We start from the raw sequence: 12806 nt of genomic DNA on the forward strand, positions 1-12806 counted from the left end.
GGAGGCTGGTGGCTCCAATGTCAGTGGGGTGGTAATTCTGCTCTGGGTTTCAGTCAGAACTCTAAAGAAGCTGTGCAAGGTGCTGAACACTATCCCCAACATTGGATCAGCACCTTGGATAGCTCCTTTAGAGTTCTGACTGAAACCCAGAGCGGATGTAGAGTCCCACTGACATTGGGGACACCAGTTTCTACTAAGCTCCAAAACACCCACAAAAACCACTCTTCTGAACCCAGAGACAGACAGTACTGGAGGTGGCACTTCACTTTGCAGCATGCCAGCTTCCCAGTTTTAAAAAAAAAACCTTATGAAATAAAATAAAAATGAGGTGGGGCCGGGAGTCTGACAGGTGCCAAGGGAGCACATTGGTACCACCTTGGAGACGTCAGAATGATCCCTTACTAAACAATGCACCATTTGTGAAGATGGGGCATGGAGTGGACATACCCTGAGAACATTAAACTCAGTGTCAGGTGCCACTGATAGACAGCTTTGTGGCAAATTAATTGTTAAAGATCATGTTGCGTTACATGCAAAGCCCGAATTCTATATGCGATCCACCTTAAAATTCAATGATGATTTCCCGCCTGATAAATTTGTTCTGCTTTCCCTCTAGAGATTGCACCGTGCTCTAAATAGTTCGTTTATTGAAGACAAACACCAGCCTAAAGCAAAGCGAGTTGAAAAGAGGTAAGAAAAATGACTTTTTAAATGCTTTGTTTGCGAATGAATCTGTAGATCTTGGTTCCCAAGGCCCAAAACCTAGTCAGTGGGTTGTTGTTTTAAAAAGAAAATGCTTTGGAAAATAGCATTGTTCAATGCAGTCACACATTGAACAGAAAAAGAAAATTGTATTTATTTTTGTGCCAAGTGAGTGATAAATCATAAAGAACCACTTCGGCTATATGACCTTCTCTGGCATCGCAATTCCATTCACATTCATTTTTTAAATACATGCTCTCTCTACAATAACATGACATATAGCCAGGTAATCACAGTTTGAATTAAGTGTGCTTGGAAGGCAAAATTGTGATCTCAGGAGGCTTCCAGGGGCATGGTTCTGCTTCCTATGAAGGTGCGCGCTCCTCCCATGCCTCGTTTGAAAGGAAAATGGAGACTTTTTGCTATCACCATGCAGCTTGGACAACAGGCTGCCCACCCCTGTGCTAGAAGCAGGCGGGACACATGCACAAAACACAACACATGCATCAAACCAGTTTGATTTTTTTCAGCGGCATGGAGTAGTCATTTTTAAAATAGTACGTAAGAACAAGCTGCAATGCTTGTGTCATGTGCCAGAGGGGCACCGTTCCACAGATGATGAAGAACGTAAGATGAGTCATGCGGGATCAGGCCAAGGGTCCATCCAGTCCTGCATTCTGTTCACACAGTGACCAACCAGCTGCCTCTGGGAAGCCCATAAGTAGGGCATGAGTGCAATGGCACCATCCTGCCCATGTTCCCCAGCAACTGGTGTATATAGGCTTACTGCCTATATACAGGTATATAGGTAGCACATAGCCATCAGGACTAGTAGCCGTTGATAGCCTTCTACTCCAGGAATATGTCTAACCCACTTTTAAAGCCTTCCAAATTGGTGGCCGTTACTACCCCTTGTGGCAGCAAATTCCATAGTTTAACTATGCGCTGTGGGAAGAAGTGCTTGACTGGGACTCAGGAGATCTGAGTTCTAGTCCCCACTTCACCATAAAGCTCACTGCTCTCTGGGGCCCCCGTCACTGACTCTCAGCCTAACCTACCTCACAGGGTTGTTGTGAAGATGAAATGGAGAGGAGGGGGACCATTTAAGCCATCTTTTTTCCTTGTAAAAGGAAAAAAAGAGGGATATAAATGTAATTTATTTATTTATTTGTTTATTTATTGCATTTTTATACCGCCCAATAGCCGAAGCTGTCTGGGCAGTTTGCACAACTTAAAACCATTCAAAATATAAAACAAACAGTATAAAAACATGATATAAAATGTGATATAAAAAACACAACCAGGATAAAAGCAGCAGCAGTGCAGAAATTCTAATTAGAACAGTAAAGTTAAAATTAAATTCATAGATTGTTAAAATGCTGAGAAATAAAAAGGTCTTCAGCTGGCATCTGAAAGAATGTAGTGTAGGTTCCAGGTGAACCTCTTTAGGGAGCTCATTCCACAGCCGGGGTGCCACAGCAGAGAAGGCCCTCCTTTTAAAGTTTTTTAAATGATTGTATTCAAAAATGTGGGCAGGTGTTTTTTCCCCCTCTTAGGACTTGTTTAGGAGTTGTTGTTTAGGAAAATGTACAGTAGTTTCATAAGTATTTTACCTAGCAACATGTCACTGACTTTTGAATAACACTGCTACTTACATTATGGAGTTGCTCTTTAAGTAGCATATATATCTATGCTCACATTGCATCACACTTGACAGTTACGTTTTTAGTTCTCCACTATTACTCATGACACGACTAATAAGAATTATGCCTGCCTGTAATTTTCCTCAGAAAATTCCCCCGCTCCAAATATTGCCATAACCCAGCCTGACCATAGGGCGAGTTTTAGAAACCTGACAGAACTAAATCCTGAGGCAACCGTGACTTTCCAAAATGCTTTTGAGAGAAAGAAATATTCTACTTGAAATGCTAGGGCCAAGAACCCTACTGAACGACAGCTCGAGCAAATAGCAGTTGAACATTTGCTGTGTCTAATTGGAACCCTCCCAGCGCTGAGACTGTTCAAACCGGTCGCGTCTCTATTGGAGATTCATAAGAAATGTCCACAGGATTGTGTGGCAGAACCAGAATCGAGGCACATAATAAATTAATGCAGTCGAACAATGTAGCAATCTCCCCTCCATTTTGTGATAACGCTTATTTATTCCTTTAGATAGCTGCTGCATTGAAACCAGGAAGAAACTAAGGGATGGTGAAATTAACTTCGACTGTATTGTTTCCCTGAGGAACAATCCTTTAACACTTTCTTCAATCATACATTTGTGCAGATGCTTGGCTTTCAAGTTATTGGGATTCATCTAGTTCAGTCTGCATTAATTCACTAATTGCACACTCTTGGACTTTGGGGTCAACATTCTCTAGAAGCATATGGCAGAAGCAAAGAGGTCCTAAGAGGATCGTGTTAACCACCCAAATGGAAGATGCCATCAATTTACCATCAACGGGCGGCTCAGTTCTCAGATTGTGGTGTAGAACCCCAGGAGGGTCACATGACCAACAGTATGATATATTTGTTGGGTTTTATATCCTTGATAACAAAAAAAGTCAAGGGTGTAAACAATAAACAAGGTTTAATACACTAATAAAACCAGAGTATAAAGAGCACTTATATTAACAGAATCAATAGTGTAATCACACCATTAAAATGGTACAAAAAGAAAAGTTCTCAGCACACTTGATTGGCTTGGCCAGACACGTTTCGACACGAAGTCTTCCTCAATGGCCAGCGTACTAGGCTAATCAGTACTCAGAGCAATTTATAAAACATGGGGGCTGACTTGAAAATTCCTCAGATTAGGAGTAAATGGACGTCACTCCCCTCAATATGAAATAGAAAATCCTAATGTTTAAAAGAAGCCCATAAGAAGTACTTGAAGCAGCCTCTGCTCACATAAACAACTGGAAGTCAGAAATCCTTGCTGATCTGCAAATCATCCAGAGATCTACCACTTACTGGGATATGTTGATTTTATATTTACAACTTTATTTAGTTATTGCCAGACTGGGCTTCTGGCCAATAACCTTATAGCAGAGTTTTGCAACGGTTTCCAGCAAAGTCAACACAGACACAGATTAAGACTGAGACTTTCAGTAGGTTTAAAGAAACCTTTACTGGCATATAAAAATATAATTTAGTTATGGCAATCACAAATACAAATACTTACATACGGTCAGTCAATACAGCTCTGATCTCTGCTATCTGATATCTGATACATGTACATGGGAATACATTCCTTTTTATAGGCTAACTGTACAGTGATGCAACTGCTTGCAATCCCTTAATTGAAACAATCAAGTTACCAATTATTCAGTCATGACATCAATGTCCAGGTGCAACGTTGACCTTTAAGTTTTCTGCTGAGTCTTCTGATTCCTCCAGCTCCTCAGCAATTAGTAAATCCATGGAAACATAACCAGGATCCATTCCAGGATCCAACACCACTAACTGCAGAAAAGCACAATCCAAGTGAACAAGGACCTTGAGCAACTCCCCTGTCAGGAAAGGTTGCAATGGCTGGGACTGTTCAGCTTAGAGGAAAAGCGAGCGAGGGGAGATATGACAGAGGGCTACCAAATTATGCATGGTGTGGAGAATGTGGATCGGGAGACTTTTTTTCTCCCTCTCTCATAATACTAGGACCTGGGGTCATCCCATGAAGCTGAATGGTGGGAGATTCAGGACAGATAAAAGGATGGACTTCCTCACACAATGCATAGTTAAACTATGGAATTTTCTAGGACAACTTTTAAAGGGGTTTTAGACAGTTTCCTGAAGGAAAAAGCTATTGGTGGCCACTAGCCCTGATGGCTATATATTTTACCTTCAGTAAAATGTCCTACTTGAACAGAAATTTGGACTAGCTGGACCCTTGGCCTGATCCAGCGTGGTTCTTTCTATGGTCTTACATAGATCCCAATCCACCTTCTTCCAGCCCTGCCCAAGAACAATAGTACCTGGAGAGGTGTGTGTTTGTTTGTATTTCATGCCAGGGGCGCAGCGTTAGCGCAAACGGTCAGCCATCTGCTAACTGTAAATGTGATATTCTTTGCGCAGGTCCAACTCGGGGAACAGCCAGCATTTGGTGTGGAACACAGCCAGCCCCGGCAACTGCCATCGCAGGAAATACATCTGCAGCGAGGAAGAACAGAACGAGGTTGCGCTCAAGCAGCAGGAGCAGCAAGACATCCCTCTTCCCCCGCTGAAGAGAGAATCGCCTGTGTCGCTGACCACGAATGGGAAAGCGGACTCCCTTAACATCGCTCGGACCTCAGTAATGCAAGAACTCTCAGAACTGGAGAAGCAGATACAGGTGATCAAGCAGGAACTGCAGTTAGCCATGAGCAGGAAACTGGAGCTGGAAGAGTTTCAGAGGACAAACAGGACCGCAGAGCCCTGAGCGGCTATGCTCTCCTGCCTCCCCCTCCCTTGACTTTCCCCGTAAATTTCCATAATGCATTTTTTTGAGGGCAATGCCGGAAAACGGCACCACAAAATCGGCAAGCAATACGTCCTACAATCGACGGCTCCTTCCTTCTCGCAAAGCCAGTGTTGCGGAAGGCGGGGCTCCTGGTTTCCCCGAGTATTTCGGAGAAGAAACAGTTCCATCTCCACGGCAAGTCTGGGCCTACCAGAAATGGTCACCTCAGGCTACAGGGATCTCAAAAAAGCTCCTGTTTTTTCTTCTCACTACACTCAAAATGGAATTCCCACTTTTTAGCCCTTTCTGTGCATTAATTAAAAAGAAAAAGAGTGAAAGAGACTTAAAACGGTGATTCAGAATTGTGCGTCCTGGTGTTTGGATCTTGCTACTTGAAGTTGTTAAGGCCTATCTGGGGGAAAACGCTTCCGCACACGCTGTTGCAGAACCCGAGGGCCTCTGGGTGCTATTCCTCCCTGTTATTTCCATGAGCCAGTCTCAAACCTGTTACAGATAGAAGTCCCCTAAAACAATCGAGACACAAGAATCAATGTCAACAATCAATACACATTTCTGTTATTGCAAGAACTCATCGGAGCTGGCCAACACCTAATTTATTATTGTTTCCACATTGTCGGTTTTTTTACTGCCCTCTAATAGAAATCCAAAGGGCAGTTTACATAAATGGCAGATTGACGTACTTGCATTCTGGGCTCAGGGGAGTCATATTTTTGAATGCTCTCCACATCAAAACACAATACTTTTTTTTAAAAAAACAAGTCATTGGATTGCTAAACCTCTTGCTCTGGTGTCTTAGGTTACTACATGCAGGAAATCTTTTAATTTATTTATTTATTTATTTATTATATCCCGCCTTTTTTCCTCCAAGGGACCCAAGACAGCGTACATAATCCTCCTCCATGTTATCCTTATAACAACAACCCTGTGAGGTAGGTTGGGCTGAGAGTCTGTGACTGGCCCAAAGTCACCCATTGGGTTTCCATGGCCGAGTGGGGACTAGAACCCGGATCTCCCGACTCCCAGTCCAACACCTTAGCCACTACACCACACTGGCTCTCTTTTACAGGGAGAGCCATTCAAAATATGACTTCCCGCCTCCATCTTAACTCGTACCATCCAAAATTCTGCCTTCCCATTCTGGATAATGTGGGTAGATTAGCCCTCAGTGACCAGACACAGCAAACTTTTGTAAGTTTTCCTTACAAAATCCAGCTTTCTTACCACTAACTTTTTCAGAATGAATTGTCAGGGCAGAGCCCAGCCACCCTCAGGGCTCCTTCCCTTTACTAAATAATCCCACGGTTGCCCTCAGCAGGTCAAAAGGCCCACACTCCAGTTTTTGACAAAAGCATTCTTAAAGCTACAGATAAATGGTCCATTATTGGGTTTTTAAGGTGTTTCCTGTTACCAGAGTTCATGATCACGGAACCTGTCATTTCGGACCAGTGATCAGGAACCTCTGGCCCATGGGTTGGCCCACAAAGCCAACATTATGGCTTAATGTTTTTGAAGTGCAGTGGTATTCTTCAGTGAAATGTGTTGTGTAAGTTGCCAGTGGTGGCTTGCTCTCCAGTTGTAAATGTCCGTTCTTCATGCAGGTGCTATGCAAGCTGTGGGTGAAACAATATCTGGCATACAACCAAGCGGCACGTGGTCCCACCTCCCATGCCCCCCAACCTATGATACTATTGCCGTTTTGCCCAGTTGACGTATTACTTTGAGTTGTATGGTCCACTGTCTCCACAGGTCAAGGGTGGGGAACTTTTGGCCCACAGAATTAATCTGGCCTGCGGAGGCTCAGTAAGCCTGCTCCTTCCCCAAGCAGGGAAAGGAGGCAAGTGGAGAGAGGTATCTCCACTGTTATGTGTGTTCAGTGACAAGAGATAACAGTGGGGATTCTCCTGCACTCCCACTCCCCATCACCATATGGCATAGGTTCTCCCTCACCATTCAGGTGACTTGTATTTCTTTGTCTATGTGGCTAGGCTGGTGGCTGGGTAGCACACATCATTACCAAGCCTGGGGTGTTAGGGGACACACTGTCAGTGTGGAATGTCACCGTGGAATCCAACCTAACATGTGGGATGGCATGGGAGCAATGGCCAAGGGGGTGGCAACTGACATGTGCCTAGACAAGAACAACAGGCTCACGCTCAAGTTCTTCTTGTGAGCTGGAGATTGACCAGAGAAAAATTAGCTGACACATGGGACATATAGGCTGATCTTTGAGAGAATACTCCCAAGGAATGCCTCTGAACACAACCACATGGAGATGGGGGTCTACCACTGAATCGTGGCCAGCAACTTTCTCCCAGCATACAACCTCCCAGGCCTGAGAACCCAAGTATGTGTGCTGGCCAGTGCCTAGAGACCATCCCCTCCCACCTGAGTCACCAGGCGATTCTACCCAATCAGAAAAGCCCTTCTCTTTGCCCCTTCTCTGATATTTTCTAACAGCCCAGCAGAAAGCCAGCACAATACAACTCACATCTTTGGTGTAAATTAATAAATGGAGTCTTTCTTGACTTCTCTGAGTCACCCCTGGCCATCTCCTTTTCTAGATGAAAACTCTGGTTGGGGTCATGGTTGTATGTTTTTGGTTTTAAATAAATTTTAATACTATTTTTTTTTTTAGGCTGGTTGATTTGCATTATGGTCTGGGTTTGTCTGACAAGAGCTAGTGTTGGTATCATAAGAGAAGAATCATTGCATGGGGTAAAACCTTTTTGAAAAGGCATGTCCAACTCTGGATTTCATGACCTTCTTGTCTCTAATAGAGGTATATTATCAGCAAGGGTAAACTTTGAGCAGACATCATCATTAAACATCAAAGCTTACATATTAGCAGGATATATTCTGGACATTATCTAGAGAAACCTAAGCACACGTTAAGCCTTGCTCAGTGGAGGCTGGTGGCTCCAATGTTAGTGGAGCAGTGAATCCACTCTGGGTTTCAATCAAAACCAGCCAGAGCTGTAAAGGAGCTATCCAAGGTGCTGAACTGTCATTGGATCCACCAATGTCCACTGGTCCTGCTGATATTCCTTAGATGTACTGCAGGTGGAGGCAACCTGGTGCCTTCCAGATCTTTTGGACTACCATTCCCATCCTCCGATAATGGAAATTGCTGGCTGAGGCTCATGGGAGGTGGTGTCCAACAACAACTGGGGAGCTCCTCACACCTTGATTGGCAAGACAAAAGGAAACTGTTCTTTGTGCAGTGCACAACTGATTCGTGAGATTTGCCATCACAAGTCATGCTAATGGCCGCTAATTTAGATGGCTTTTACAACATTGATCAAGGACAGTTCTATTAATGGCTACCAGCCATAACAAGCACTGTACCTGTAACGGCTGGATGCTGGGAACAAGGGACAATGCTGATCACCTTTACAGCCCGGTTTGTGTGCTCTGCAAGGGCATTTGGTGGACCGCCTGGAAACAGAATGCTGGACAAGATGGACTCCTGGTCTGATCCAGGAAGGGAAACTTTACATTAAGGGGAAGAGAGAAAAAACCTATGTGTGTCTCTCCAACCCCAACCATCAATAAAGACATAGCATAATGTATTAAGAAAAATGAGCTGTGTGCTTAGACAGCCTTGTACTCCATAGATGGCCCGAAGCACCTCGATCTCAGAAGTTTATCTACAATACAAAGGAAAATAGTACCCTACCTAGCAGGGTTGATGAAAGGATTACAGTGGTAATTTTCCCGAGCAGTCGGGGAAATCCTCTAATGCAATCAAGCCAAAGTTAAGCACTTTTCAACGACCCCCACCAATTATGAGGGTAGACAATGTGCTGCCCACAGGCACCAGTGCCCCCCCCCCAAACAACTTTCTTGGTGACTGCCGTGGTGCCCTATCTCTCCCACGTTCGTTTTAAAAAATAACAAATTTTCTTACCAGCAGCTGAGATTGCTTCAAAGCAAAGTGTGGGATTCCTGCTGCTTCCCTCTTCATTTCCCATGTATGGGCCACACATGGGACTGAGAGACATTGGGCCAGTTTGCACAACACATCCAGCTCATCATGGGCTATTTAACCCATCATGGGTTATTTAACCCTTGATGAGTTGTGGCCTGTGTAACTGCCATTTTGATTTTGATTTTATTTATTGTGCAACACACACACACACCCCAATCTCAAATTGCCAAATGTGTTCAAGGGCCCAGAAAGGTCACTTACTCCTGCACCTAATGTTTTGAACAGGAAAGATTTACACAAATGATGACTCCTGTCCAAATCAATCCAGATTAAGTAGTGTATCACTTTGCTGCCACCATCTTAGTTACCATCAACTGGGAAATACAGAAAGTTCAGTCGAAATACTCACCTACCAATCACTCCTTTCTTATTGTTTTAATTCTGGACTGGATTAATGTTCATGTTGGACATGAGTGGGCAACTTGTGCCCCTCCAGATGTTGGACTACAACTCCCATTAGCCCCAGACAACATAGCCAATGTTGAGTGATGATGGGAATTGCAGTTCAAAAGCAACTGGAGGGCCACACACTTCCAACCTGCTACAGGACTATCAATGTACATGCTCTTTATAGAGTCACATAACCCTAAAAAGAATTAGTCCCTTCCCAGAGGAGTGTATAAGCTAAACAGATTAAGCAGGGATAAAGATAGTGTGAGTGCACCAACACTATAAGCCAAGAGTTTAAAAGAGCTCCCCCCCCACCACATCGCTCTCTTGCATTTGCAGCAATCTATCGGTATCAGGGTGCATAACTCAATTAAAAGCAGATGCCTGATTTTATCTTAAACTGGATGCCTAATGCGCTGTAACTATAAAGTTATCAGGAGGGTTTCAAAGTCCTTCATGGATCCAGGATGTTCCAGTATGCCATGCAACAGTCAAGAGTGGTTGTTCATATTGTTGTGTAAATCTAAAAGGGCTTGAAAAACTGATGAAATCTGCCCTCAGCCTGAGGGAGAGGAGAGGCTATAACTTGAAACAGAATCAATATTCCATGCTATGCTAAAGTTCACCCGGCATGGATCTACGAAGGTGCCATTTATCAAATCCATCTTGGCCAGTAGTCTTACTTCGAGTTACAGTAGGAACATAGGAAGCTGCATTCGACTGATTCACTCTACCATGGGTCCATCTAGCCCTTTCTGGCCCTGCCTGGAGATTCTGGGATTTGAACCTAGGGTCTTCTGCATGCAAAGGAGGTGTTCTACTGCTGAGCCACAGCCCCTCCAAGGGCTGAAGGCAGAGAAATGACATACCCTTATGCCACATCACAAACAAAGCCTTGAGCCAGGTTCGCCTCGAGATCAAAAGAAGGAAACAGGTCAGCAGCCAAATGCCAGATGCTCAAGCCTGCTATGTTGGGCACTGGAAGTAATCTTCCATGGAACGGTGACTAGCGGATCAAATACAGAAACTGCACAAGTGAGGCTAAAAATCTTGAACGTTTTTTCTGCAGTCAAGGCTAGCTGCACTTCCATGCACTCCACTGAGCATCTGAACTTTGCACAAGACCTTCAGAACCTCCTTTGGAAAAAGCTTAAGTCTCCTTTTCAGCAAGAGCTCTGAAGCTTTAATGCAGGGATGCAGAACCTAATGAGGGGTCCCCAGAAGGTGCCTCACCCTGGCTCTACCCCCCCTTTTGGCCTGTTGTTTAATGGTTTCCTGTCATTTATGTGGCTTTTGCCCCCATTTTAAAAGGCTGAAATGCCTCTCCCAAGGCTTAGTTACCAGTAGCAAGAGCGTTAAACTGAAATATGCTGGCATTTCAGGCCCACCCCTTTTTTCCTGTGGCCCCACCCTCCACAAAATTCACCTCCTCCCTCCGAGACCTTCTCCAAAATGGAGTTCAGACATCGGGTTGAAAAAGGTTCCATGCTCCGGCCTTAATGTGCCTCAACCCCCTCCCCCTCCACAACCCAAGAACACAACCCCTCCAACGCAGACAACACACACACACCGCCCTTCACCCTCAAAACAAAGAAGCCCTGGGATCTTTCCGTTAGCAAAGGATCTGCCAAGACATCTTATAGAACCGCAGAATTTTATTGAAGCAGGTACACTTCCAATCAGTCATTTTCATAGGCAAAAAGAAAAAAAGAAAGATTTTTCCCCCCCGGGAAGAGGAGACCAATAGAAGTACCTGATGAAGGACTGACCAGCCTTAATGGAATGGTGGTCTCAAGGGCCTAGTCCACACTTCAGCCCTGTGTGTTAGTCCTGCGCAAAACAGGGCCCGGGTTTCAGGTTGAAATCGGACTCTGCGCAATTAAAAGCCTGCGCACGTCAGCCTCGCTCGTGCAATCCATCCGCTGTGAAAAAGGGGTGGACAGATCATGCCAAAGGCTCCTCCCACAGAGGCCTTTATGGACGTAGGCTGTAGTTCACACAGAAGGCTCTGCGGACTTGGGACGTGAGGGCGCACCCACTCGCGAGGCCGTGTCGCACACGGGGTCTGCATGAAGAGCCGAAGCATAAACCAGTCTAAGGATGTGCTACCAGCTCTCTCCTCTTTCGGTGCATCAAGTGCGGTTCGCAGAGGAGGGAAGGCCACGCTTCCTTCGGACGCCTCAACCTCCATTACGCACCTCATTGGCAAGTCTTGTGCTTCCGTGAAGCACATCGGTGGTGGTTCCATTGCAAGGACGTTCTTCAGTTGCTAAGAGTTGCTTCCTTCTGGCGGCAAGCTCCGTCAGGGTTGCCACAGGTCACGCTGAACCATCTCTACAGGGAAAAAACTGTGGAGACCCATTAGAAGGTCACAAGCCCCACAGCCAAGGCAAGCAGACAGACATGACACGCTGACCAGGAAGAAGAGCTTTCTCTTTTATTAGGGAAAAAAAAGATGGGGGGAGAAATAAAAGAACAGGAACCCTCTTCAAAACTACCCCAAGCCAATTCCCCAGTTTTAAAGCTGCTGCCTTGTTTAGTCACAGGCCGGTTCGTGTCAGCCACTGAGCGGAGACCCATTTCGCCGCAGTGGGTCATCCCAAAAGCAAGAAACGGAGACTGGTTTGGGGAGTACGGCAGTGCTTAAAAAAAAGCCAAAAAAAGGGGGGGGGCGGACCTAAAGAAAAAAAGCAAGAGAACAAAATAAAATAAACCTATTGAGTTCTCTATCCAAAGGAGATTTGCCTTTTAAAAAAAAACAGAGGAGGAGCTGACAGGGAGAAGCAGTATCCAGCCTGCTAACGAGGGAGAAGCACGGGGGTCGGCAGCAGAGCGGTCCCTTCGGCCTGACGCGGCCCGGCTCAGCCGATGTAGATGCGGTGGAAGTCATTGGCCCCGAAAGCGGCGTTGCACTTGGGACACTTGCGCTGCCGGGTGTCGTAGCGCGTCTTCACGCACTCGAAGCAGAAGACGTGGAAGCACTTGGTGAGCACGGCGTCCTTCTTGCGCATGTTGCAGCAGGGGCAGGTCAGGCGGGCCTTGGGGATGGAAATTGTAGGGGTAAGGATCACGGCGGCTGCTAGCGAGGGCCCGTTCCCAGCTTGTGGCCCCATCTGGGAAACTATGCTTTACTGCTAGTTGAATCTGAGGCATGCGGGCCCATTCCAGCCTGTCTGGGCTTCCCCAGATGGCCACACCCCCTTCTCCTAGCCTGACACCATTTCCCCCCACTACGAATTTTATGGTGCTTTCCTAGGTTTTGCGCAG

General features: G+C 45.5%; 2 protein-coding genes across 2 annotated transcripts in view; one reads left to right on the forward strand and one right to left on the reverse strand.

Annotated features, from left to right (window-relative positions):
• Nucleotides 1-5153, forward strand: part of GRIN3A (glutamate ionotropic receptor NMDA type subunit 3A) — a 125002-nt gene extending 119849 nt beyond the window's left edge. The window contains exons 8-9 of the mRNA XM_063129168.1: nt 617-690; nt 4777-5153. Of these exons, the coding sequence (XP_062985238.1) occupies nt 617-690; nt 4777-5119 (417 nt within the window). The 3' untranslated portion in view covers nt 5120-5153. The remainder of the gene's footprint in view (nt 1-616; nt 691-4776) is intronic.
• A 6809-nt stretch (nt 5154-11962) lies between these two features.
• The window catches only part of RNF20 (ring finger protein 20), a 31164-nt gene continuing 30320 nt past the window's right edge, over nt 11963-12806 (reverse strand). Inside the window, exon 20 of the mRNA XM_063129166.1 lies at nt 11963-12577. Coding sequence (XP_062985236.1) covers nt 12401-12577 — 177 coding nt within the window. The 3' untranslated portion in view covers nt 11963-12400. The remainder of the gene's footprint in view (nt 12578-12806) is intronic.

The sequence above is a fragment of the Elgaria multicarinata genome, chromosome 6 (genome assembly GCF_023053635.1).
Source record: "Elgaria multicarinata webbii isolate HBS135686 ecotype San Diego chromosome 6, rElgMul1.1.pri, whole genome shotgun sequence".
NCBI lineage: Eukaryota > Metazoa > Chordata > Lepidosauria > Squamata > Anguidae > Elgaria > Elgaria multicarinata.